General features: G+C 40.6%; 1 protein-coding gene across 1 annotated transcript in view; it reads right to left on the reverse strand.

Moving 5' to 3' along the window:
- The window catches only part of LOC122551676 (extended synaptotagmin-3-like), a 142424-nt gene that overhangs the window by 69323 nt on the left and 46848 nt on the right, over positions 1–26253 (reverse strand). The window contains exon 4 of the mRNA XM_043693985.2: positions 25428–25504. Coding sequence (XP_043549920.2) covers positions 25428–25504 — 77 coding nt within the window. The remainder of the gene's footprint in view (positions 1–25427; positions 25505–26253) is intronic.

The following is a 26253-nucleotide window of genomic DNA, read 5'->3' on the forward strand; positions in this document are numbered from 1 at the left end:
TGCTGCATTAATTCTTTTACAATCGCAGGGTAATTTCCAGTAGCCTCTGTGATCGAGGTAATGACTTAGGGAGCACTCCTTTTCCTGGCAAGATATGCTAGGTACTGGCCCGGTTTATCCCCATGCTCAAACAGCCCTGGACTTGCAAATGTAAGCTCCCTTTTGGCTGTTTGTGTGAGCATGGAGTTCAGTGTAGGCCAAAGCGCTGTGGTCCTCTGCAGTTTACCCAGCGAAAGCCTGCAAAACTATGCCTTTTCATTTACTTTCATATGTGTCTCGTGCAAGCATTGCTGCCCCCCTGTCTGTTGCTTCTTACTGGCTGAATAGGAAATAGCTAACCCCTTCGCAGAGGCTTTAGCTGTTTCCCAAAGTATTGATGGGCTACTGACTGAGCCTGAATTAATATCTAAAAAAGCCCTGAACTCAGTAGAAAAAAATTCGATAAACTTGCTATCCTTGAGGATGAAATGGTCCAGTTGCCAGTGCCTCGAGCCTACCACCGTATCCTTACTCATAACCATTAAATACAATGGGGCATGATCGGAAACAGTGAGTGTGCCAATTGTACATGATGCCACTGAGCCCAGATATGCTGCAGGTGTCAGAAAAAGAGCAATCCTGGTATGGCATTTATGTGGGTTCGAAAGAATGTGAAGTCCCTGCCAGTAGGGTGAAGGTGCCTCCAAACATCTACCAACCCCAATTCAGCACACAAACCCCTTAATTGTTTAGATCGCAAAGATGATAGCGGAGGCCCTTTCGGCAATCTGTCTGCAGTGGGGTCTATTAGACAGTTGAAATTCCCTTCTACGATAATATGCTGAGATGCAAGGTTAACCAGTCTAGAAAGTATGTCTGTCAATAACTTAAGGGGGTGGGCCAGGGGACAGTAAACATTTAAGATCCCGTAGTCTTCTCCACGCATCAAAGCTTTAAGGATTACAAATCTCCCGTGTGTGTCTTTAATACACTCCATCAACTTAAATGGGAGATTCTTTCTAACTAAAATGGCCACCCTCTACTCTTCATTTTGAAAGATGAAAAATAAACCCAGTCATACCCATTCTGTTGCAGCTGCAAATGCTCTGCATCATCCAGGTGTGTTTCTTGAAATAAGGCAACATCCACCCACTCCCTTTTAAGTCTGGAAAGTACCTTCTTCCGCTTGACTGGTGAATGAATCCCTTTAATATTCCAGGTGCAGCACTTAAACACATCCTTAGCCATAACCTTCTATAGAACCATTTAGACTCCAGAGAGCAAGAACCCAAACTACAGATCGCCGAACTTTAATGCAAAAGATTCCACAAAACCCAAATATTACATAGACTAAACTAACTACAGCCAATAAATCTACATAATTTACAAAAACTACATACAGCCAAAACAGAAAAACTGCCAAAAGCCACTGATTGGAGGAATTTACTCCCCCATTCATAGGGGGTACCTACACACCCCACAACCCTACTAACCATCCCAACTGCCTTCTCAACTCCTACCAGCTAGGGTCACTCCACATACACTGACAACTGAGAGAAAAAAAAAGAGCAAGGTTAGTACTATAAACAAGTAAACTAAAAATAAATGTCACCCATCACTTAACGTAACGTAGAGATTAAAGATAAATACTCTATCCATCCCGGACATCATTTAACTCAACTTATTACCAGAAAGGAGACTGCACCAAGCCCTTTTTAAAGGGCAACAAACCGAACAGCTCTGTCCTCTATGCCTAGTCGGCTGTTTGACTTAAGTTAACGTGCCCACAAAGTACTTTGCTTTCTCTGGTGAGCCGAACAACTGTATGGATCCATTATGATTGATCCGAAGCACCACTGGAGATCTTAGAGAATCCTGGATCCCAAGCTCTCTCAACCTCTTGATGCCAGCATAGGACTTCCTTTTCCAGACCACTGTCGCCGAGAAGGCCTGAAAGAACGTGACCATGGAACCGCCACATACTAAAGCCCTCGGATCCCTCTCTTGGGCTTTGGAGGCTTCCATGACCCTCCGCTTGTCTTTATAATGATGGAGCCTTACCAGGATAAGACGTGAGCGCTGATCTGCACCTGGCTTTTGTGCCATGATCTGGTGGGCCCTTTCAATTGTTATCTTTCCCTTCTCAGACTCCAAAGTAAGAAATTCTGCAAAACTCTTCTTGAACTCCACTAATCGCTCACCTTCCGTTCCCTCCGTTATGCCAACAAAGCGCAGGTTGTTTCTTCTGCCCCTGTTTTCAAGTTCATCTACCAGACCCCAACAGACTTTTGTTTCCAGAGCTTCAAGCTCTGTCAGGTCAGTGTTGTGGCATGGAGCCCAGCAAACGCGATCCTAACAGACTGCCGCCATCTTGGATTCTCTCAGCCCAAAATTGTTGAACACGGGTCAGGAAAACTAATCAAAAGTTGCCCAGCTGTTTCTCCAGTGACTCTCAATGTAAGAAACTGAGGATAGAGGTCAGAAGGAGGGTAGGGCTGAGAATAAAAAGACAGGCAACCAGAAAATCAGGGCCAAACTGATGACTGAATGGGAGTATAATAATTAAAAGAGTCCCAAATTGTTAAATCGTTTCCACAATGTTAAAACAAATAACTTATTCTCCCCAGGAAGGCCATGGACAGTGGGAAGAGAAGTAAAAGGGCAGATGTTTTAATTCTCTCAACTCAACACTTGTTCCTTGCCCTATTTTTGTCCCCATTAGCCTTGTCCATCATTCCTATTGTCTGTTAATCTCTTCTGACAACCCCATTTCTCTGTTTTTTCCAATCATAATGTAAGGTCATTGACCTGAAATATTAAGATTAGATTAGATTACTTACAGTGTGGAAACAGGCCCGTCGGCCCAACAAATCCACACCGACCCTCCGAACAGCAACCCACCCAGACCCATTCCCCTACATTTACCCCTTTGCCTAACACTACGGGCAATTTAGCATGGCCAATTCACCTAACCTGCACATCTTTGGGCTGTGGGAGGAAACCGGAGCACCCGGAGGAAACCCACGCAGACACGGGGAGAATGTGCAAACTCCACACAGACAGTTGCCTGAGGCGGGAATTGAACCAGGGTCTCTGGCGCTGTGAGGCAGCAGTGCTAACCACTGTGCCACCATGTCACCCCACTTTATCATTCTTTCTCCAGATGCAGCCTGACCTACTGAGTATTCCAGAATTTCTCTTTTACATGAATTTTAGGCTATTCATTTCTTCATTCTACTTTTTGAATTTCAGACTTATATATTTTATTGAAGAGTCATATTCGGAACATTAACGCTCTTTCTGTCTTCAGGGATGCTTGTCCTGCTGAGTTTCTCCAGTATTTTCCGCTTATATTATTGCACATATAAATTCTGTAAAGACAATGCACAACAATTCAGCTCATAGGCTCCTAGAGCTTTTATTTAGCACAACTGTATAAGACTTAAACATTTTATTACTTTACAACATCATGCTCTGTGAAGCGAAGGTATTGGCATAAGCAATAAATGGAAGTCATGTTTAAAAATGTAATAAAAATACAAAACTGTTAAGGTTGAGTAATAAGTGCCTGTTTCCAATTCTTTGCCTGCAATGAATACCAAGATTGTTTTATATTTTCAGCAACAGACATCATGTTGTGGTTTCACACTCTTATTATGGTTTCTCACTAGTATCAAGAGCATTAAAAGAAAACAACGTGCCAAAATGTATAATATTGGGTGTACTGGGTTAACACAACTTTAGAGGAATGCAACAATCTTTCCTGGAGCAAGAAACGGCTTGCTAGTGGTATATGACCATGTCCTAAAAATTAATAAAGAAAAATACCTGATAAACCAGAGATAGTTATAAACCAGACTGGCCACTCAAGAGACTATTGTAACATTGAGGTTTGGACACAAACGTACAGATGAGAGTTTCAGCAGCTGTTGAGCTGATGATAACGGCAAGGGTCATCATGGAGGTGGAAAGAGGCAGACTTGATGATTGAATCAAATATGCACAGACATACATTCTCAGAAATTGTACAAAGCAAGTTCCTGACCCATACTGACCTTTTCAAAGGAGGGGAGGTTGAAATGTAAGTAAAGCAATTCTACACATGTAAGAATTTTATTTTCAGTAAAAGTGCTCTAATTTGGCATATTCCAGTGCTGCTCCTGGCAATGAATGCAAGCCATGAAAAGCTTATGCATCAGATTCCCCCAAAGCTTCACACATGAGAAAAATTGCTGGGAGTAGGGGTGAGGGAGATTGTAAAACCACCAGAAGAGAAAATAACAATTGCAATATCAGATTAAATCCAAAATGATTTACTGTATATCGTGTACATTTGCAGCATCTGTGCTTGCACAATTTAAAAAAGTGGCATCATTAACCTTCACAATAGGACCAAAATTGAAAAGAAACCACAATGAAAGCAAAGTAGTGCAAATGCTGAGATCTGAAATAAAAACAGAGAGTCTGCACGAAACTCAGCAGCTCTGGCAGCACTTGTGGGAAGAGAAAAAGAGTTAACTGAGTCCAACGTCATACTTCAGTTCTGAAGAAGTTATGACGAATTGGAAATGTTAAATTTGTTTTTCCATAGGAGGAGGCGGAGTTTGTCCAGAATATTTTGTTTGTATCGCACAACAGATTAAACTGGTTTTGTAAAATAGTCAATACGTGTCACCAATAGAAATGTACGGCAAATGTTTGATGAAAGAAAAGGTACTGTCACCACAGAACGTATCCCTGGCCAGCTGCCTGTTCAAACATGTCAGGGATTTTCTTGGATCAGCCTATAGTGCAATATTACAGAAAGCTGGTAGTCAGTGCTTGCAATTGTGCTTTCTATAATTTGACCATAAAATCAACCATACAGAAAATCCAGCATTCAAAAGTCAGTTCTGCATTTCTGAGCAGCAAGAAAATTACCCATATGTACTACAGCTGGGGCTGAGAAAGGGAGCCAATGTTCAATGACAAAGAAATGGAGTTTACACAGACTTAAACAACTAAGATGTGTGACAAATCAATGATTTTTTAAAAAGTGGAACATGAAATGCAAAAAATACTCAGCAAAGTCTGGTAGAATGTGCAAAGAGAGGAACAGGGTCACTGTTTTAGGACAATGATGCTGGAGATCTGAAACAAAGAGAAACAGAGACAAAGGGAAACTCAGCAGGTCTGGCAGCATCAGTGAAGAGAAAGCAGTTAACGTAACTCGTGATGATTCTTCAGAACATTTTTAGGTTGAAGTTCTTGTGAAAAGTTTTAAACTTAAAATGCTGTTTTTCTGCATTAATGTTGCAAACCTGAGTACTTTTAGAATATTACATTTATATTTCAAATTTTAATTATCCACAGTGCTTGTCTTTTTTCAAAATGTATTAATTACAGTAGCTTTTCCCAGCAATTCTTCCACACTAAAAAATAATTTCAGAAACACTTGGTATAAGTAATGTTGCAGCTGCATGAGTCACTGTGGAAAAATAGACAACTGTGGAAAAGGAATTTTATCCATAAAGAGTCAAGACAAATGCTATAATTGGACCTTGATGCCATGAATCCTAAAGTAGAGGGGTTAACAATAGCCAATCAAAGAGTTCTATTCAAGGAAGCAAAGCGCAATATTGGCTGTGAATTACTGGCAAATTCTAAATGAACCCATTAGTCAATATTAAATTAGTGAGCTCTCAGGGGCGCATGGAATAATCCAAATCATTCCTGTTAAAGTCAAGTCTTCTATTTCAATAGATTTTCAATAGTCGTCAAGTTGATTAAAATAAAACAGTAAATGTAGAATATGTCGAAATTTCAGTTGCTATTCAGCATGCTGTGTTCCAAAACCCACATCTTGAAAGATCAAGGATATATTTCGCAGTATGATGATAAATTTAGTTTCAGGACAGGAAAGATATAATTAGGGTAAAGTTTATTAGAGTCTGAACAAAATGGAGGATACCTGAAGTGATGCAACTCAGAATTGGTTCACTTTTCTTTCTTCTCACATGCTGATATACAAATTATGATTTGTGTCAAAGAGTGTGGTGCTGAAATAGCACAGATCAGGCAGCATCCGAGGAGCAGGAGAATCAACATTTTGGGCATAAGGCCTTTATCAGGAATGGGGCTTGAGGGTCAAGGGGGCTGAGAGATAAATGGGAGGGGTGGAACTGCGAGGGAAGGTAGATGGGAATGTGAGAAGTAGTTGATAGGTCAGAGTGGAGCAGATAGTTGGGAAGGAAAACGGAGATCAAAGACTGTTCAAGAGTGCAGTGCCGAGATAGCAGGTTGGGACAGGGATAAAGTGGGGGGGGGGGGGGTGGGGGGGAGGAAAGGAAGAGGGGTAATAGGGAAACTGATGAAATCCACATTGACCTTGTGTGGTTGAAGAGTCACAAGATGTAAGATAAGGAATTATTCCACCTGGTGTTGGGTGGTTAGGGCTTGGTGATGGAGGAGGCCCAGAACCTGCATATCCTTGGTGGAGTGGGAGGGGAAGTTAAAAAGTGTTCAGCGACAGGGCAGTGGGGTTGGTTGGTGTGGGCATCCCAGAGATGTTCTCTGAAATGATCCACAAGTTGGCGTCCTTTCTCCCCAATGTAGAGGAGACCACATTGGATGCAACGGATACAGTAGGTGACGAATGTGGAAGTACAAATAAGTTTCTGTCAGATGTGGAAGGATCCTTGATCCTTTGGGGCCTCGGATGGAGGTGGAGAGGGAGGGGGTGGGTGCAGGTTTTGCACTTCTTGCAGTGGCAGGGGAAGGTACCAGGAGGGGAGGGTGGTGGTGGTGTAGAATGGGAGGTGGACCTGACAAGGGAGTCACAGAGGAAATGGTCTCTCACCCTTCCTGGTCCTCACCTTCCACCCCAAGTTCTGGATACACTGCATCATCCCCCACCATTTCCGCCACCTACAAACAAATTCCAGAGATATATTGCCCTCCCCACGGTGTGTTTTGGAGAGACCATTCCCTCTGGATCAATGTGGATTTCACCAGTTTCCTCATTTTCTCTCTCCCCACCTCATCCCAGTCCCAACTTCCCATCTCAGCACCGCCCTCTTGAACAGTCCTAGCTGTCCATCTTCCTTATCACCTATCTACTCCACTCTCCTGTCCGACCTATCACCTTCACCCCACCTTCATCTACCTATCGTGTTCCCAGCTACCTTCCCCCCAGGCCCACCCCCCTCCCATTTATCTCTCAGCCCCCTTGGCCCTCAAGCCTCATTCCTGATGAAGGGCTTAAGCCTGAAACATTAATTCTCCTCCTCCTCGGATGCCACCTGACCTGCTGTGCTTTTCCAGCACCACACCTTTCAATTCTGATCTCCAGCATCTGCAGTCCTCACTTTCTCCTAAGTATGATTAATATCATAGTCATCAACCATCCATCAATTCAAGACTGATATCTACTCTAATGAATTTTTGCAGTGAGTCTTCACATAACTGAACAGACTGATTCTTGACATGTATACCTTTTGATACATAGGCAAGAAAGTCTCTTGGGGTTGAGAGAGACCGAATGCAGGATTTGCTTTCTTTTTGTTGCTTTCTCTACCACTACTCCTGCTTCTTCAGAAAAGCAAATTCAAAGCATTGCGTTTCATTCAATCAGGGGATGTGGGCATGTCCAGCTAAGTCAGCATTTATTGCCTATCCTTAATTACCCTCAAGGTTGTGGTGGTGAACTACCTTCTTGAACTGAGGTAGTCCATTTGGTATAGATCCATCTACAATGTTGTTTGGGAAGAAATTCCAGAAATTTGACCCAGTGACAGTGAAGGAATGACAAAATATTTCAAAGTCAGGATAGGGGGTGACTGGGAATAGAATTTGCAGGCAGTGGTGTTTCCACATACCCACTCCCCTTGTCCTTTTAGGCGGGAGTGGTCGTGGGTTTAGAAAGGATCCTTGATGAATTTCTGCAGTGCATTTTGTAGATGACACACATATGCTTCTATCCATCAGTGGTGCAAAGAGTGAATATTTGCCAATGTGGTATCAATAAAGGCAGGTTGCTTTGTCCTGGACAATGTCGAATCTTGAATGCTGTTGAAATCTGCTCCTCAGATGCTGCCTGACCTGCTGTGCTTTCCCAGCACCACACTCTCAACTCTGATCTCCAACATCTGCAGTCCTCACTTTCTCCTGGAATTACACTCATTCAGGTATGCTAGGAGAACCCCCTCACACTTCTGATTTTAACCATGTAGATGGTGAACAGACTTTGGGGATTCAGGTGAGTTAGTCCCTTTAGTAAGGTAAAAACAAGGACTGCAAATGCTCTAGATTAGAGTGGTGCTGGAAAAGCACGGAGGTCAGGCAAAATCAGAGGAGGGATGCTGCCTGACCTGCTGTGCTTTTCCAGCACCACTCTCATCTAGTCCCTTCAGTAATCCCAGTCTCTGACCTGCTCTTGTAGCCATAGTATTTATATTGCTAGTCTAGTTCAGGTTCTGATCAATGATACCCTAGGATGCTGATAGTGGGGATTCAGTGATAGTGCTTAAATTGAATTACATTGGGTGATGACTAGATTCTCTCCATGGAGTTTGTCAATGCCTGGCACTTGTGTAACATGAATGATACATGCTATTTGACAGTTCAAGCCTGGATATTGTTGGTAGTTAGTCCTTCTGAATCCAAGAGGTTCAGAATGGTGCTGAACTTGGAGCAATCATCACTGAACAACCACCTGATGAAGGAGCGGCGCTCCGAAAGCTAGTACTTCTAATTAAACCTGTTGGACTATAACCTGGTGTTATGTGATTTGTATCACTGAACAACTCTACTTCCCTCCATTGTAAGGTGAAAGATCACTGGTGAAGCAGTTAAAGATAATCTAAGCTTCAAGGCACTACCTGAAATAGCTGCAGAGATCTGTCCTGTGACTGAGATGACTGATTTCCATCAATCACTACCATATTCCTTTATGCAAAGTATGACACCAACCGATAGACAATTTTCCCCTGATTCTCAGTGATTCCAGTTTTACTGGGGTTCTTTGATGCTGTACTTGGTCAAATACAATCTTGACACCATGTTTGAATTAAAGCTGTCATGATGTTGGGAGCTCGGTGGATCTGATAAAATCAAATTAATCACCAAAACGGCAGGCTATTGCTAAGCAAGAGCCACTTGACAGCATTTTTTGATGATGCCTCCCATCACTTTATTTAATGTTTGGGTGGCGGGGCAGTAATTGGCTATGTTAGATTTACAGAAAATATATAGGCAGTTACTCACATTGTTGGGTAGATGAGAGTGTCGTAGCTGTACTGGATCAGCTTGACTGAGGGCAGACATATCTTGATGTTACATGGAGTGAATTAAATTGGCTAAAGACTAACATTCACACCACTGGGGACCTCCAAATGATGCTGAGATGGATCATTAATTTTGATTGAAGGTTATTGCAAATGTTTCAGCTCCATCGTTCGCACGGACCTTCTGGGTTCGCCCATTATGGAGAATGGGGGTGATATTTGTGGAGTCAGCTCTTCCAGGGAGTTGTTTAATTATTCACAATCAATCATTCATAACGGATGTGGCAGCATTACAGGATAAACACCTGACCAATCGGTTTTGGAATTGCTTAATACTTATATTTTATGTTTCTGTCAGTAGCATATAAGAACAATGAGTAGGTCACTCAGACCTTCAGCAGTGTTCTGCCATTCAACTAATCAGTCAACTCAGTAACCTGTTCCTGCTTTCTCCCCATACTCTTTAGCCCTCAGAACTATATCCAAGTATTTATGAAAACACTCAGTGTTCTGGCCTCAACCACTTTTTGTGGCAGTGATTCCACAGGATCACCATGCTCTGCCTGAAAAAGATTCTCTTCATCTCAGTCCTAAATGCCATTACCCACACCCTAGACCAAAGGATCTGTTCTCACGCTGTATAACTCTATGACTCCTGGTTCTGGACTCCCTGGTCATTAGGAACATCCTTCCTGCATTTATCCCATATAATCCTGAATTTTATAGCCTATGAGATTCCATCACCATCACCACCTCTCCCCCACCTTCCGCCTTCCGCCTCCCGCCTCCACCCCCCCCAACCAACATCCTTCTAAACTCCAGTCCTTACCGATCCAGAATCTCTTCATAAGTCGCCTTGCTCTCCCTCCATAGCCACTCTCTGTAGCCAGAGCATCCTTTCCCAGATAAGGAGACAAAAACTATATACAATACACCAGGGTGTGATCTCACCCAGGCAGAAAGACATCCTTACTCCTCTAATTCTCTTGCTAAGATGACCAATACAGTTCGTCTCTTTGACCAATGACTGCACCCGTATTTTTACCCAGGTTTCATTGCACCTCCACCTTTTATAACATATTGCCATTGAGATAATAATCTAACTTCCTGTTTTTGCTACCAGTGTGGATAATTTCACATTTATCCACATTTTTCATCTGCCATGCATTTTCTGACTCAACTTGTGTAAATCGCACCGAAGCCTCTATGCATCCTTCTTTGTTCACTCTCCCACTAAGCTAAATATCATCTGTAATCTTGGAGATATTAATTTTGTTCCCTCATGTAAATCATTAACATATGTTGTGAATAACAGAGGTCCAAGCAAACATCCCTGCATACTCCACTAGTCAGAGGCTGCCACTCAGAAAATGACCAGTTTATTTATCCTGTTTCTCACCTGCCAACCAATTCTCTACTCATATCAGTACACTTCCTCTAATTCCATGCACTTTCATTTTATATGCTAATCTCTTATGGGACCTTATTGAAAGCCTTCTGAAAGTTTAAGTAAACCACACCCCTTATCAACTGTATTAGTACAGTCTCTAAATTTCCAGTGGATGTATCAACCATTTGTAAACCTACTCAACTCTGTCTGATCTTGTCAGTGTTTTCCAAGTGCTCTGCCATTACAACTTTTTAATAGACTTCAGCATTCCCCTTACTACCCATTAGGAGAAAGTGAGGACTGCAGATGCTGGCGATCAGATTCAAAAAGTCTGGTTCTGGAAGAGCACAGCAGGTTAGGCAGCATCCGAGGAGCAGGAGAATCAACATTTTGGGCATAAGCCCTTCATCAGGAACTGATGTCTATAATTCCCTGTTTTTTCTCTACTTCCTTTTTTTTAAGGATCAGCATTATATTAGCTACTCTCCAATCTGTAGAACTATTCCAAAGTCTAGAAAACGTTTAAAGCTGATTACCAATGCATCCATTACTTCTACGGCCACTTCCTTAAATATTCTGCAATGTAGATTAAAAACTAAAAGAACTGCAGATGCTGTAAATCAGAAATAAAAATAGAAATTGCTTGGCAGGTCTGGAAACATTGCAGTTAATGTTTCGAGTTAAGTGACCTTCCTCAGAACTGCTGACCTTTTCAAGCAATTTCTGTTTTTGTTTCAGCAATGTAGATTATCAGGCCATGAGGATTTATCTGTTTTACTCCCATCCATTTCCCAAAAACCTACTAATTGTGATTTCTTTCAAAACCGGTTTCTAGATCTGATGTTGCCTGACATTTCTGGGATGTTATTGTGTTGTCCTTTGTGAAGGCAGAACCAAAGTATGTATTTAATTGATCTGCCATCTCTTTGTTCCCCAGTTTCTGATTTCAAGGGGCCTACATTCAGCTCCAGTTTTTTTCTCCTCACATATCTATAAAAGTTTTCATAGTTTATACATCCCCAGCAAGCGGTCTCTTTTTTTTAAACCAGTTAATCAAACCCTTTGTTCTCCTTTGTTGAGATCTAAACTGCTCCCAATACTCCGGTCTGTTGTTTTCTTATTTTGGCCAATTTGTACGCTCCTTTCTTGGATCTAATACCATACCTAATTTCTCTTGTTAACCATGCTCGTGCCTCATGCCATCATAGTATCCTTTATTTAGACTGAGGACACTAGTCTCAGAATCAGCCTGTGTTGCAACTTCAACAGGTTGACAACTTGTGTTTGAAATGTGCCTTCTGCTGTTCCTGACATGTCCTCCTACACTCTTCACTGAACCAGGGTAAATCATCTGGGCTAATTTTAAGAATGGGGGACACCACAGGATTGTCACACGGTGGCACAGTGGTTAGCACTGCTGCCTCACAGCGCCAGAGACCCGGGTTCAATTCCCACCTCAGGCAACTGACTGTGTGGAGTTTGCACATTCTCCCCGTGTCTGCGTGGGTTTCCTCCGGGTGCTCCGGTTTCCTCCCACAGTCCAAAGATGTGCAGGTCAGGTGAATTGGCCATGCTAAATTGCCCGTAGTGTTAGGTAAGGGGTAAATGTAGGGGTATAGGTGAGTTGTGCTTCGGCGGGGCGGTGTGGACTTGTTGGGCCGAAGGGCCTGTTTCCACACTAAGTAATCTAATCTAATCTAATCTAATCTAGACCTGTTTGAAATGTGACCCATTTAGCACGATGGTCATGCCACACAACACAATGGAGAGTATTCTTAACAAAGGGATTGGACTTCATCTCCACAAGGACTGTGCGGTGGTCATTCCTACCAATACAGTCATGCACAGTTGCATCTGCAGTAGAGAGATTAGCAAGGTGAGGTCAAGTTTTTCGCTCTTATTGATTCCCTCATCACCTGTTGACCCAGTAATACTCAGTAGCCACGCTGCGAGCCACTCTTGGTGGGAAGTATTGAAATCTCCAGAGTTCATTCTGTGCCCTGGCCATACTCAGTGTTTCCTTCAAATGGTGTTCAATCATCTGCTGAGGGAGGGCAATCTGTGGCACTCAGCCAGAGGTTTCTTTGCCAATGTTTGACCTTATGCCATAAGAGTTTAAGGGAGTCCTAAATATCGACCCTAAGCCCCTGGACAACCCTCTCTAGACTGTATATGACTGTGTTGTTTACTTTGCTGCATATGTCCAGCCAATGGGACAGAATACATTCAGGGATTGTGAGGGCAATGTCTGGGGACATTTTGCCTGCAAGATATGTATCTTTACCTGTAAGATACGATTTCATGAATATGACAATGTCAGGCTGTTACTTGTGAGAATTTTGGGATTGTCAATTTTGGTTCTCATTCCTAGATGTTAAGAGTTGACAGTTTGCCATTGATATGTCTACAACCTAGGTCAATGTCAGGTGGCCCATCTGTTTTGAGTATTTTGAGCTTTTTGATACAATGGACTGGCTTGTTGGGTCATTTCAGAGTCAACCATACAGCTGTGGATCTGAAATCACATATATGCCAGACCAGGGTAAGGCTAGTCGTCTGCTTTCTCAAAAAGGGGCATTCAGATGGGTTATAAGAATGGTGGATTTGGTTTTATTCGACTTTAAGCTGCAGATTATGTTTGAATTCAATTTCATCCTCTGCCATGGTGGGATTGAATCCAGATCACCAAAGAATAACAGTGGACTCTGGTTTACTATTCCAACAACAATAGCACCAGGTTATCACCCAGCCCCCTCCCCAATAGAGCTTGAGGCAGCTTGGTGGACCAGTTGTTGCCATTTGAAGAATGGAAGAAGCTTGATACCAATAAAGCTTTAAAAGAGAGCTTCAAAGTGTCTTTGAAATAGTTTCTTTGTCCTCCCCTGGAAGTATGACTGAGCTTTGAGAAAGTAGGAAAGTGGGGTAAACCTTTTTCAGCAGTGTCCATTATTGTTGGTCTTGTTGGAGGTTTGACTGGAAAGAGAACACTGTCATTTGTTTGGCGATCCTCCCATTGAATCCAGAGAATTCAGCAGAGGCATTGCTAGTTGAGATACTCTGGTGCTCATGCGCCAGTGGTACACAGTCTGGGTCTCACTGGAGTACAGAAATGTGGTGGCATCCAATCTTGTTTATACGAGGGCTTATGCTGACTTGTGGAGATCTTTGTCACTGTTGTAGTATATGTAAGGCTGAATAAGTGTACCTGATACTTTGTTGGGTCTCCTGGTCAGTGGTGACCATTTGAAAGGGGTAGCTGCCAAGGTATGGGAAGTGCTAAACTTATCCCAGAGTCTCTCCTTCTACATGAGAAGGGGAATACTTGGTTGACGAAGTCTGACTTGATTGAAGTTTTGATTTGGTAACAGTCAAAAATCAGACTGAGTCTTTTGAATGCAGCATTGAAGAAATTGAAGTGGTTTGCAAATCTGGTGCAAACTCTGAGCAACACATTATTGTGTTGGTTTGGTTTTGGCTTGGAAGCAGCTGGCGTTAAAGAGTTTGTCATATATGTGCTATGTTATAGTCACATAAAAGGGCAGCTGACCGCTGACATAGTGAATAACCACGAACCGGCAGATTGTAATAATATGGCTGAGGAAATCCTGCCAGAGGAATGAAACAAAATGCTAAAAAGACAAGCATAACTCCTGTACCTTAACGTGCAGAGCATTTGCAATAAAGTAGATGAACTAATCACGCAGATGGATGTAAATGGGTATGATCTAATTGGGATTAGGGAGACATGGCTGTCGAGTGGCCTGGGATGGGAACTGAGTGTCCCAGGGTATTCAGTAATCTGCAGATTTGGGTATTACGATTTATTCCCTGATCTAAACTATTAATATATATTGCGAACAGCTGTGGTCTGACCACTGATTCTTGTGGTAGCCACACTCATCACTGCCTGCTAGTCAGAAAATTTGATTTATTTTTACTCTATTTCCTTCTGTCAACCAGTTTTCTAACTACCTCAATGTATTAATCCCAATCTCTCATGCATTAAATTTGATATATTGACCTCTTCTGTGAGACTTCATTGAAAGCCTTCTGGAAGTTCAATAAATCATATCCATTGGCTCCCCAGTCAACTCTACTAGTTACATCCTCAAAGAATTCCAGTAGATTTGTCAAGCATGATTTCCATTTTATAAAGCCATACTGATTCTGTCCAATCCTGACACTGTTATCCAAGTACTCAGATGTTAAAGTCTTTTAGAATGGACTCCAGCACTTTCCCTCACTACTGATGTCAAATTGACTGGTCTATAATTCTGGTTTTCTCTCTGCCTCCCTTTATAAATAGAGGGGTTACATTACTAACCTCCAATCTGTAACAACTGCAACACAGTCCGTTGAATCTTGGAAGATGACCAATGTATCCATTATTTCTAGATTCACTTCCTTAAGTATTCAGATGTAGATTATCAGGCCCTAGAGATTCATTGGTCTTCAAACCCAATTTCTCCCAGTATCATTTCCTTACTAATACTGGATTTTCTGCAGTTCCTCCCTCTCACTAAACACGATTTCTAAAAATGTCGGGTATGCTACAGTGTCCCCCATGTGAGCACAGCAAAGATGTTGAGTTGGTTATCCATCTCATCGTTTGAATTATAAAGTCCACTGTTTCTAACTGCAGAAGTCTTAAAATCACTGAAGCATTTTTATTTATTCACATACTTATAGAAACTTTTAGTCAATTTTTTATATTCCATGCAGGCTTACTTCCATGCTCTATATTTCTCCTTTTTCTAAACACACACAAAAAAAATCAATCCCTTTATCCTGCTTTGCTGAATTCGAAACTGCCCCTACTGGTTTTTTCTGGCTTCCTTAGATCTAATACTCTCTCTAATGCCCCATACCAGCCATGATTAGGCCACCTTCCTTGTTTCACTTTTGTGACAGACAGGAATGAACAGTTCACCCATTCGTTCTTTGAATGTTATGCACTGCCATCTCTTTAAGTAGCATCCCCCACAGTCTATCATAGCCAACTCATGCCTCATTTTCTCTATTTAGATTCAGGAGTATCAGAATCAATTACCTTATTTGCCGTTCTGTCATCATCATCTATCATTGCTCATCCCCAAAGGGCCTCATACAACTAGATTGCCAATTATTCCTTTCTAATTACACAATACCCAGTCTATGATTGCCTGTTCTCTAATTGGTTCTTCAACATATTGGTCCAGAAAACCATCCCATGTATGTTTCAGGAATCTATCCTCTATGGTATTGATACTAATTTGATTTGCCCAATCTATATGCAGATTAAAGTCACCCATAATTTCAGATGTTCCTTTATTGCATGCATTTCTAATTCCCGGTCTAATATCATTCACAAAATAACCCCGACAGGTTGGGAATCTATATACAAACCCCACAAATCCTTTTTGTTCCTTGGTGTTTCTCAGCTCCATCCATACAGATTTTATATTGAGGAAGGGTAGTAACTCCAACATTATTGCATTAAATTTCATCTTTAACCAGCAATAATACTCCTTGTCATTTTGTCAGTTTTTCCTAAAAACTGGATACCCTGGATATCCAATCCCATTTCTGATTACTGTGTTGCCACATCTCCATGGTCCTGACAATATCATACCTGTTTTGATCTATTTGTGCAAATAAACCATCTACTTTACTGAAAGTGCTCTGCATGTTAAGGCACAAAGCCTCAAGGCTCATCTTTTTAAGCAATGCTTATTCTATTCCGATTATTTTTCACTATGGCCCTGTTCAATTCTGGCCCACGATTTTTTTTTTTTAACAAATCATTTTTCTAATTTCCCTTTCTATATTTTGTTCTTGACCCAATTCCCCTTCCTTTAACTCCTTGCATAGGTTGACTGAGGAGCACATCCTCTTAACAGAGTAAAAAGCAGCAAAATGTTCAATTCTTCAGACCTTCTCTTCATACAAGACTGCAAGCAAATAAGCAAAACTGAGGAATGATTAAAATCCATGGTTCTCCAAATTCACAGAAACACACATTAATCCTGAGAGAGAGACAGCCAGCCAGAGAATATCTTCTCTTAAGCAAAGCTTGAGTCTCAAGGATACAAGTGTCCAGTTTCTTATAGTGGGGATGGGAGTACAATCAATGTTCAATTTTTAACAAAATGCCAAAAGCATCTTTGGTTTTACAAAGTATGAAATATCAAAGCTAAGTGGTTTTGATTGATTTGTTCAAGATTACTGTCATCATAATTTAAAGTATGGTGTACAATTTTCTATACACCAATTCAGTAAAACAACAATATGCACCAAGACAACACCCAGTTCACTAATGATGCAAAAATTGGGGAGGTGATAAGTAGTGAGGAAGCTATAGATGGGCTGATCAGTAACAAATGGAATCCAATAGAGAAAAGCTTGAGGAGATGCATTTGAACAGGACAAGCAAGAGAGGAGAATACATAATAAACTGTAGGACTTGGAAAAGCATAGAAAATCAAAGGGATCTTGGTGTGCATGTCCACTGCACTCCAAGCAGCAGAGATGCATAAAGTGGTTATGAGGCCACATGGCTTTATTAGCCAAGACAGAGTTTATGAGTAGGGAGATTATGTATAACCAACTGTATAAAGTATTGGTTAGGTCACAGCAAGCGTACTGCGTGCAGAAATCCACATTAGAGGAAGGATGTGGTTGCACTGGAGATGGTGCAGAGGAGATTTACTATGATGATACCTGGGTTGGAGAGTTTTAGTTATGAAGAGAGATTGGATAGACAAAGGTTGCTTTCCTTCCAGCAGAGGAGACTGAGGGGGGTATAATTGTGATATTTAACAGGTATTTAGATGTGCATTTTCAATGCCAAAGCATACAAGGCTCTGGGTCAAGTGCTAGACAATAGGATTAAAACAGTTAAGTGGTTGTCTTTGACTAGCACAGACTCAATGGGCTGAAAGATCGTTTTCTGTGCTGTACACCTCTGTAATGCTATGAAGTAATGGAAGAGAAATCTAACAATGGTTTTCAAACATTTAATAGTTTAACAGGAGTGAACAGAAAATAAGGGCATCTAGTTGGCAGGGTCTGGCTAACATATATTCCTACACGGTTAGGTTGATACATTAACCAAACTTCCTTGAAATCTTCAGAAGTTAGTGATGGCATGTCCAGGAAATTGAGAAACAAATCAAGGAAATAAAACAGGTAATAAAATAACATTTTCTTTTGTAAAATGCTGTGTGGATAAAATAAAAGAGGGATGTAATCAACATATAAAATATTTTTAGAGGAATTAAGGAAAGACCCAAGAAGCAGAGGGAAAACAGGAGGAATTGCAAATAAAATGCTTCCAACCGCGAAGTGGTGGTTAAAATGTAAATGCGAATATTTAACATGTACAAGATCTGTTAAACCTGGCAATTGGATTACCACCCGTACTTCAAAAAAAATTATTCATGATATGTGAGTATTGGTAGTTAGACCAGCTTTTATTGCTCATTCTTACTTACTCTGCAGAAGACAATGCTGAGCAGCCTTTTTGAACTGCTCCTGTTCTTGGGGTGAAGTGACATTGTTACTGGGTCCAAATCCGGCAATTCCATTCCCAACAGCACTCTGCGTGTATCTGTGTGTCACATGCTACAGTGGTTCAAAAAGTAGGGGTGAACCATCTTCCTAAAGGTCAACATACTGTGGGCAATAAATGCAGGCCTCACAGTCACACCCACATTCCTCAAACAAATAAAAGATTAACAAATGTTGATCAAAGCCTTTACAGTTATTACTGATCCTTGGTTTAATGTTTAAATTATACTAGCATACCACCATGTATTATGGATTGAAATTGTAAAATTGCAGTACTTGAAAAACTGGATCCATTCTTTTGAAAGGAGTAACAGCATTTTAATCAGCTTGTCAGTGAACCTTTTACATGATTTACCACATCAACCAGTATCTGCTGAAATATCAAAAACAGCAGTTTATTTCAGCTTATAAAATCTGGGAATCTGTTCACATGGTAGTACTGTGAAGTAGTAAAAAAAACTTAAAAGACAGACTCCAAAATGCTCAATATCCCTTTGGCCTGAAAGCATTCAATTTAAAACTCTTCCTTCATAAAATCATTAATTTTATAACTACACACTAAGTAAAATGAAAGGTATGCCTTAGTAGCAGAAAAGTCAAAGCAGGCAGTGTTGCAGCAGTTCAAAATATGTTTCATGCGGCTGTACAAACTCTGGCATGGCCGCACTCTGGCATTGCGTGCAGTTCTGGTCACCGCATTATAGGAAGGATGTGGAAGCTTTGGAAAGGATTCATAGAGGATTTACTAGGATGTTGCCTGGTATGGAGGGAAGGTCTTATGAGGAAATGCTGAGGGACTTGACGCTGTTTTCATTAGAGAGAAGAATGTTGAGAGGTGATTTAGTTGAGACATAAAAGATTATTTAAGGGTTAGATCAGATGGACAGCGAGAGACTGAGCCTCTCCCCTAGGATGGGTGATGGGACAGATGTCAGAGGTAGTTTCTTTACTCAGAGTACTCGGGGGCTTGGAACATACTGCCTGCAACAGTTGTGGACTCACCAACTTTACGGGCATTTAAATGGTCATTGGATAGGCATATGGACAAGAATGGAATAGTGCAAGTTAGATGGGCTTCAGATTGGTTTCACAAGGCGGCTCAACATAGAGGGCTGAAAGGCCTGTACTGCGCTATAATGTTCTAAGTACAAAAAGGAATGTTCCAGATGAGTTGATTTGATGTATAAGATAATAGAAGCTTTCCACCTTATTTGTTCATTTCAGTGGATAGGAAAACTATGTGCACCCTCCTCCCTCCCTATCATCCTGGCTGTTTATTTGGTACAGGTCTTATTTTTGCTTTTAAATTCAAAAGAATTGCTCAAAATTCATCAACAGATCTAGCTAGATTACAAAGTATTCTGTTCTTGTCTGCCAACACTGCTTACTATTTCAAGATTGTCCTTGAATGCAAAAACTGATTCTTGACATCTTTTTCGCACTGCGTGCCACCATCTTAAAAACTCTTCTCCGGTCCCCTCCACCCTCACCTTCAACAGTAAATCCAAGGAATTCAGGACTTCTTGAATAAATACATTTGTCATACAGGAAACTTGTTTGCAGAGACATCCCAACCTGATGTGATCCCATTTGCCAGTATTTGGCGCATATCTTGCAACCCGTCCAATTTGTGAACTTATTTGGATGCCTTTTAAATGTTGCAATTGCACCCACCTCGGTCACTTCCTCTGGCAGGTTTTTCTACACATGCACCACCCTCTGCATGAAAACGTTACTCCTCAGGTCCTTATGAAAATCTTTCCCCTCTCATCTTGAACCTAAGCCCTCTAGTTTTGGATTTCCCCAACCTAGGAAAAAAGAGCTTGGCTATTCACCTTATCTATGCCCTTCCTTATTTTATAAACCTCTGACACTACAGAGAGTAAAAGCCCAACTTATTCAGCCTCTCCTGATAATTGAAAATTTCTAGTCCTAGCAAAATCCTTGTAATTCTTTTCTGCACTCATTTATAATGTGACGAAAAACAGTGGACTCAGCACCAAACCTTGTGGCACACCACTGGTCACAGGCCTCCAGTCTGAAATGTAATCCTCTATCACAACTCTGTCTCCTACCTTCAAGCTAATGTTGTATCTAACTGGCTAGCACTCCTTGGATTCCATGTGATCTATCCTCGTTAACTACTCTATCATGTTGAACCTTGCCAAAGTCCATATAGTCGACATCTTCGCTCTGCCTTCAATCTTTTTTGTCATTTCTTCAAAAAATTCAAATTAAGTTAGAAAGACACTATTTTCCACGCACAAAGCCATGTTGACTATCCTTAAATCAGTCCTTACCTTTTCAAATGCATATAAATCCTGTCTCTCATAATCCTGTCCACTACTGACATCAGGGTCATCCATCCATAGTTCTCTGGCTTTTCCTTACAGCCTTTCTTAAATAATGACACATTTGCTAACCTCCAGTCTTCCAGCACCTCACCTATGGCGGTCAATGATACAAGTATCTCAGCAAGGGGTCCAGAAATCACTTCCCTAGCTTCTCACAAAGTTCAAGGAAACACCTGATCAGGTCCTGGTGATTTATTTACCTTTATGCATTTTAAGACTTTCAGCACCTCCTCTTCTGTAATATGAACTCATTTCAAGTCACCACTACTTATTTTCCCAAGTTCCCTAGCTTCCATGTCATCCCAAACAACTAAAAACCAAAGTCTTTGAAAAGGATACTCAAGGATAAAGGAGGGAGTTTATGTGGGGAGCCTGATGAAATAGGCGAGATACTTAATCAGTACTTTATGTCGGTATTCACCAAAGAGAGGGACATGAGCGATTTTGAGGCGAGGGAAAGGTGTGTGAATACTCTTGGATAGATCAACACAATGAGGGAGGAAGCGTTGGGTGTCTTGAAATGCATTAAGGTAGACAAGTCCCTCAGGCCAGATAGGATCTATCCCAAGATACTGTGTAAGGGTGCAAACAGACCAAGCCTGAACAGACATTTTTATATCCTTTATGGTCTCAGATGAGGTTCCAGAGGACTGCAGAATGCCCAATGTTGTTCCTTTGTTTAAGGGAAACAGAGATAATCCAAGTAATTACAGGCTGGTGAGCCTGACATCCATGGTGGGGAAGCTAATGCAGAAGATACTGAGAAACAGGATTTATTCACATTTGGAATTAAATGGACTGGTTAGTGACAGGCAGTAATGGTTCCTATCTCATCAACTTGATTGAGTTTTTCTGAGGTGACAAGAATGATTGATGAGGGAAGGGCAGTGGATGTTGTATGCATGGGCTTCAGGAAAGCATTTGATAAGGTACAAAAGGTAGAGTCTCATGGGATACACGGTGAGCTGGCTAGATGGATACAAAACTGGCTTGGTCATAGAAGACCAGAAAGTAGTGGCAGAAGGGTGCTTTTCAGAATGGATATCAGTAACTAATGGTGTTCCACAGGAATTATTGCTGGGATCTTTGTTGTTTGTAACATATACAAATTGACTCCAGACCCATAGCAATGTGGTTGACACTTAACCAGTCTCAAGCAATTAGGGATTAGCAATGAATACTGGCCTCGCCAGTAACAAACATCACATGAACAAATTAAAACCTTCCAATAAGTTTTCTGCCATTACTGTAATCTAATATGATTATCAAAGTCACAAATGAAACAGTATGTTTTGTTACTTTATTTACCACAATGACAAGTTTTCCTTTGTCCACCAATCCTACAACACTTCAAGAACTCTACTGTTCAATTTTCAGGTCTCTTACGCATAGAATCATAGTGTCATACAGCACAGAAACAAAATTCTTCAGTCCAAGCCAAACATGATCCCAAACAAAAATTAGTTCCACCTGCCTGCTCCTGGCCCATACCCCTCCAAACGTTTCCGATTCATGGAGCCATCCAAAATGTCTTTTGAACATTGTAATTGTACTGCATCCACCACTTTCTCAGGAAGTTCATTCCACACCTTTCCCTCATCTCAAAATCGCTCAAGTCCCTCTCTTTGGTGAATACCAACGTAAAGTACTCAATAAGCATGTCACCTGTTTCCTCTGACACCCCTCCTTTATCCTTGAATGGGCCTACTCTTTCCCTAGCTACCCTCTTGCTACTAATATATGTACAAAATGCTTTGGGATTGTCCATAACCCTGCTGACCAAGGAAATTTCATAGCCTCTTTTTAACCCTCCAAACTCCTCTGTGTAAAATAATTTGCTTCTGTCTTTTATGAAATTTCTCTCCTCTCGCCTTAATATGCTCCCTAGGCTTGAAATTCTCTATCGTAGGGAAAAGACAACTACACAAACTCTATCTATACCTCTCATGATTTTATAAACTTCTATTAAGTCACCTTTCAACCTCTTACACTAGTTAAAAAAAGTCCCAGCCTTTCTTTGTAACTCAAATCTTCCATTCACTAGCAACATCTTGTAAATAGTGTCTGAGCTCTCTCCAGTTTGATAATATCTTTCCTAATACTTAGCAACCAGAACTGGAGACAATATTCCTAGAGAGGCCTCATCAATGTCTTGCACAATCTCAATATGACTGACAAACTCCTATACTCAAAAGGACTGAGCAATAAAGACAGTGTGCCAAATGCCTTTTTAACCATGTGACACAAACAAAGAATTATGTACCTGCGCTCAGAGGTCCCTCTGTTCTACAGCACTACACAAGGCCCTACATTTAATTGTATAAGCTGTACTCTTGTTTGTTGTACCTAAATGCAATACCTTGCATTTATCCAGATTCAACTCCTTCTGCCATTGATCCATCTGATCAAGAATCCTTTGTAATCTTAGAAAACCTTTTTTGCTGTTTACAATGCCATTTCCTTTAGCTAATTAATACCAACTTTGCCTTCACCTTTCTCGATCCTAATTTCTGAACTTCACTGACCAAATGTTTCTGGCCCTTTCCCTTTCTTCTCATGACTTTCCTCAACACTTTGCTGTTTGGCTAGGCTTTTGGTTAACTATTCAAATGCCGACCTTTGTCTCAGTGTTGATGGTGCTTTCTGTAGAACATACTCCAGTGAGGAGACTTAGGATATTTTCCCCACATTAAACAAAACTAGTCCCAACTGCCTATTCCTGGCCCATATCCCTCCTTGCCTATACATGTATCTATTCAAGTGTTTTTTGAACATTGTAATTGTACCTGCACCCATCACTTCCTCAGGAAGTTCATTCCACACCCAAACCATCCTGTCACTTTCATTGACTTTTGCTATTTTGCACTGACTAAGGAGCACATTCTCTTGACAGAGTACAAAGCTGCAAAGTGTTCCATTCCTCAGACCTTCTCTTCAAGTACAAGGTAATAGGCCAGCAAACCAAATTGGTTAACTTACATGGAATAGTAATAACAGCTATAATTTCTGTTCAATTATTTTCATGCTACTTCATTAAAAAAAGGAAGTACTGATGATATCAAATAAATGTTGGCTTCATAGGGTTAACCAATTCCTTATTACAGCATCTGAAGTCAGCACCTTTTATACGTAATTGCACATTCAACTCTGGATAGTTTCCAAACAGATATAAATACCAAAAATGTCTGATCAATCATTAACCGACTCTCTGACCGTACGTGGCCATTTCCATTTTGTGAGAAAGTTTTTAATATAGATTATAGTCTAAGTAAAAGTTAAACACTGTGGCAATATTACAGAAAGATTTATTATAAATTCAATTTTCCTTGTAATATTTAATATTAGCCAATATTATGACTTCTTGCACTTTAGATATATCAAGCTTGAAAAGAGACATTTCATGTGGCTAATAAATGGAAACAAAACAAGGACAATAATGCAGATAAGAGTGACCCAAGAGTCACAGAATCTCTACAGTGTGGAAGCAGGCCATTTGGCCCATCAAATCCACATCGACCCTCTGAAAAGCATCCCAACCTGACCCACCCCCGACTCTAGCCTTGTAAACCTGCATTATCCATGGCTAAGCCATCGTGCTGCCCTATGTTTTTACGTGATTTTACAGTCAAGGCGATGGGACAGCAGTAACCTCAAACAACCTCCCTGCACTCCATTCCTGTTTTTATAATTCATGTTTGCATAAAAATTAAGAGATTAGATTAGTTTGGTATTTGATATGGAGATTACAAAGAGAGTTCACAGTAGCACCGTTGTATAAACGAGGGAAGAGAGAGTGATTGCTTGTGATTCTCCACCTTTATTTACCATACCATTAGTGGCCATATTTTCAGTCATTTATAGCCCTAAGTTCTGAAATTCCCTCTCCAAACCTCTCTGCATTTTCACCCCTTGTTTTCATTTCAGAGTTCTCTTTAAAACCACTTCCCTTTGACACAGATCTTAAACAAAGCTATTGAAAGTGGCATCTTCGGCTTACTGACCATATGTTTACTCATTCCCCCATTGAGTATTATTTCTCTAAATTGAAGGAAACATACAAATCCAAGGTTATTATTGTTGCAGAGAATCAAGAGGCCAATAAATAGGTATAGATGAATTCCTTGAAGAAAAGAGATCAGATTCCTTCTAGTTCAAATTTCTAATAGCTTACCAGTCATATGTAATAATATTGAGATGATGAATCAGATCTATGAATCTATTTGTAACAGAATCAGACATGTTTTGTAGAAGAGAATCTTTGCGAACCACATTAACTGGAGCCATCTTTTCTCTCCCAACAATTTTACATGGAACACATGTTTGGTTTCAGATTATTAATATGTGCTATTGCGAATGTTAATCTTTGAAATCTAGTTTAAATGAAGATACTTATCTAATTGCATTTTTAAATATTGTAGCAGGAAAATTATTTTATAATAAAGTTTCATAAAATAAAATATGGTCAAAGTAATTCATTTGCATTCAATAGGGTTACTTCTCTAGTTTTCCTGTTCTACTACAGTGATTGTATCAGGAGAGGAATTTAATATTAGATTATTGGACAATTTGAGGAGAAAGTGAGGTCTGCAGATGCTGGAGATCAGAGCCGAAAATGTGTTGCTGAAAAAGCGCAGCAGGTCAGGCACCATTCCTGAAGAAGGGCTTATGCCCGAAACGTCGATTCTCCTGTTCCCTGGATGCTGCCTGACCTGCTGCGCTTTTCCAGCAACACATTTTCAGTATTGGACAATTTGGAAATACAATGAGCTGCTACGATCGGTAAAGTAGAACAATACCTGATAAATTCAGTGGATATGCTTCACTTAAGAGTTTGAGAGAAATAAGAGGGTGCTGCAAATAATTAAAATGTGACCATTAGCAAAATGAAATTACCTAATTTGCAAATCGATGATCACTTGCCGCTTGTCTACTTGATCAGTGTACACTTTAACACCGGAGATTCTGGGTGGCTGGAAACACAAAAAAAAATAGAAAATCAGTACGCTCATATACCAAATTAATTGATAAAACAAATTTTAAAACAGCTTAAAATATACATTTTCATAAATTCAACTCTAAAATCTAGTCACTTGCTGCTTCTGTGAAATTCCTGAAATTTTTGGGAGGTAAAATAAATAGAAAAAAATTAAAGTTAATGTACTTACTATAAAAAAAACAACTTTGAAACCACAGAGCTGTGAATTTATGTTGCAGTGTTTAGGAAGAGTGTTTGCGGAGTTGGAGGAACTAACTTTTGTGGTCGTCTTCTACCACAGCACTAAAGATAGGACGCTAACTGTTAATCCTTATAGGTGGAGTAGAGCTAGTAGTTCCTGTCCTAGGCCAGAGATATCCCTGACGCACTGACAATTTTATCTTTTAATGTAAATGCAGATGCCAGTGCCAACACACCATTAGAATTCTCAGACCTACAAGTGCACATCAGGCTTTGAGAGGAGGATCTTTCAAGTCCTAATGGCAATCAGAAGCTAGCAGGAATGCTACACTTATCTATCAAGTATTTCACTTGGATCCTAAGTAACTTAGCTCACTGAGCTTGAAGGTGTGTTTCAGATGTTTCGTCACCATACTAGGTAACATCATCAGTGAGCATCTCCGGTGAAGCGCTGCCTCTCTATTTCTAGGTCTTTGTTTTTTAAAGTGGGTGATGTCATTTCCAGTTCTTTTTTTAAAGGGAAAGTAGATAGGATCTAAATTG

This window comes from Chiloscyllium plagiosum, unplaced genomic scaffold (genome assembly GCF_037043375.1).
Source record: "Chiloscyllium plagiosum isolate Xiang-an unplaced genomic scaffold, Cpla_swu_hap1 HiC_scaffold_7, whole genome shotgun sequence".
Lineage (NCBI taxonomy): Eukaryota > Metazoa > Chordata > Chondrichthyes > Orectolobiformes > Hemiscylliidae > Chiloscyllium > Chiloscyllium plagiosum.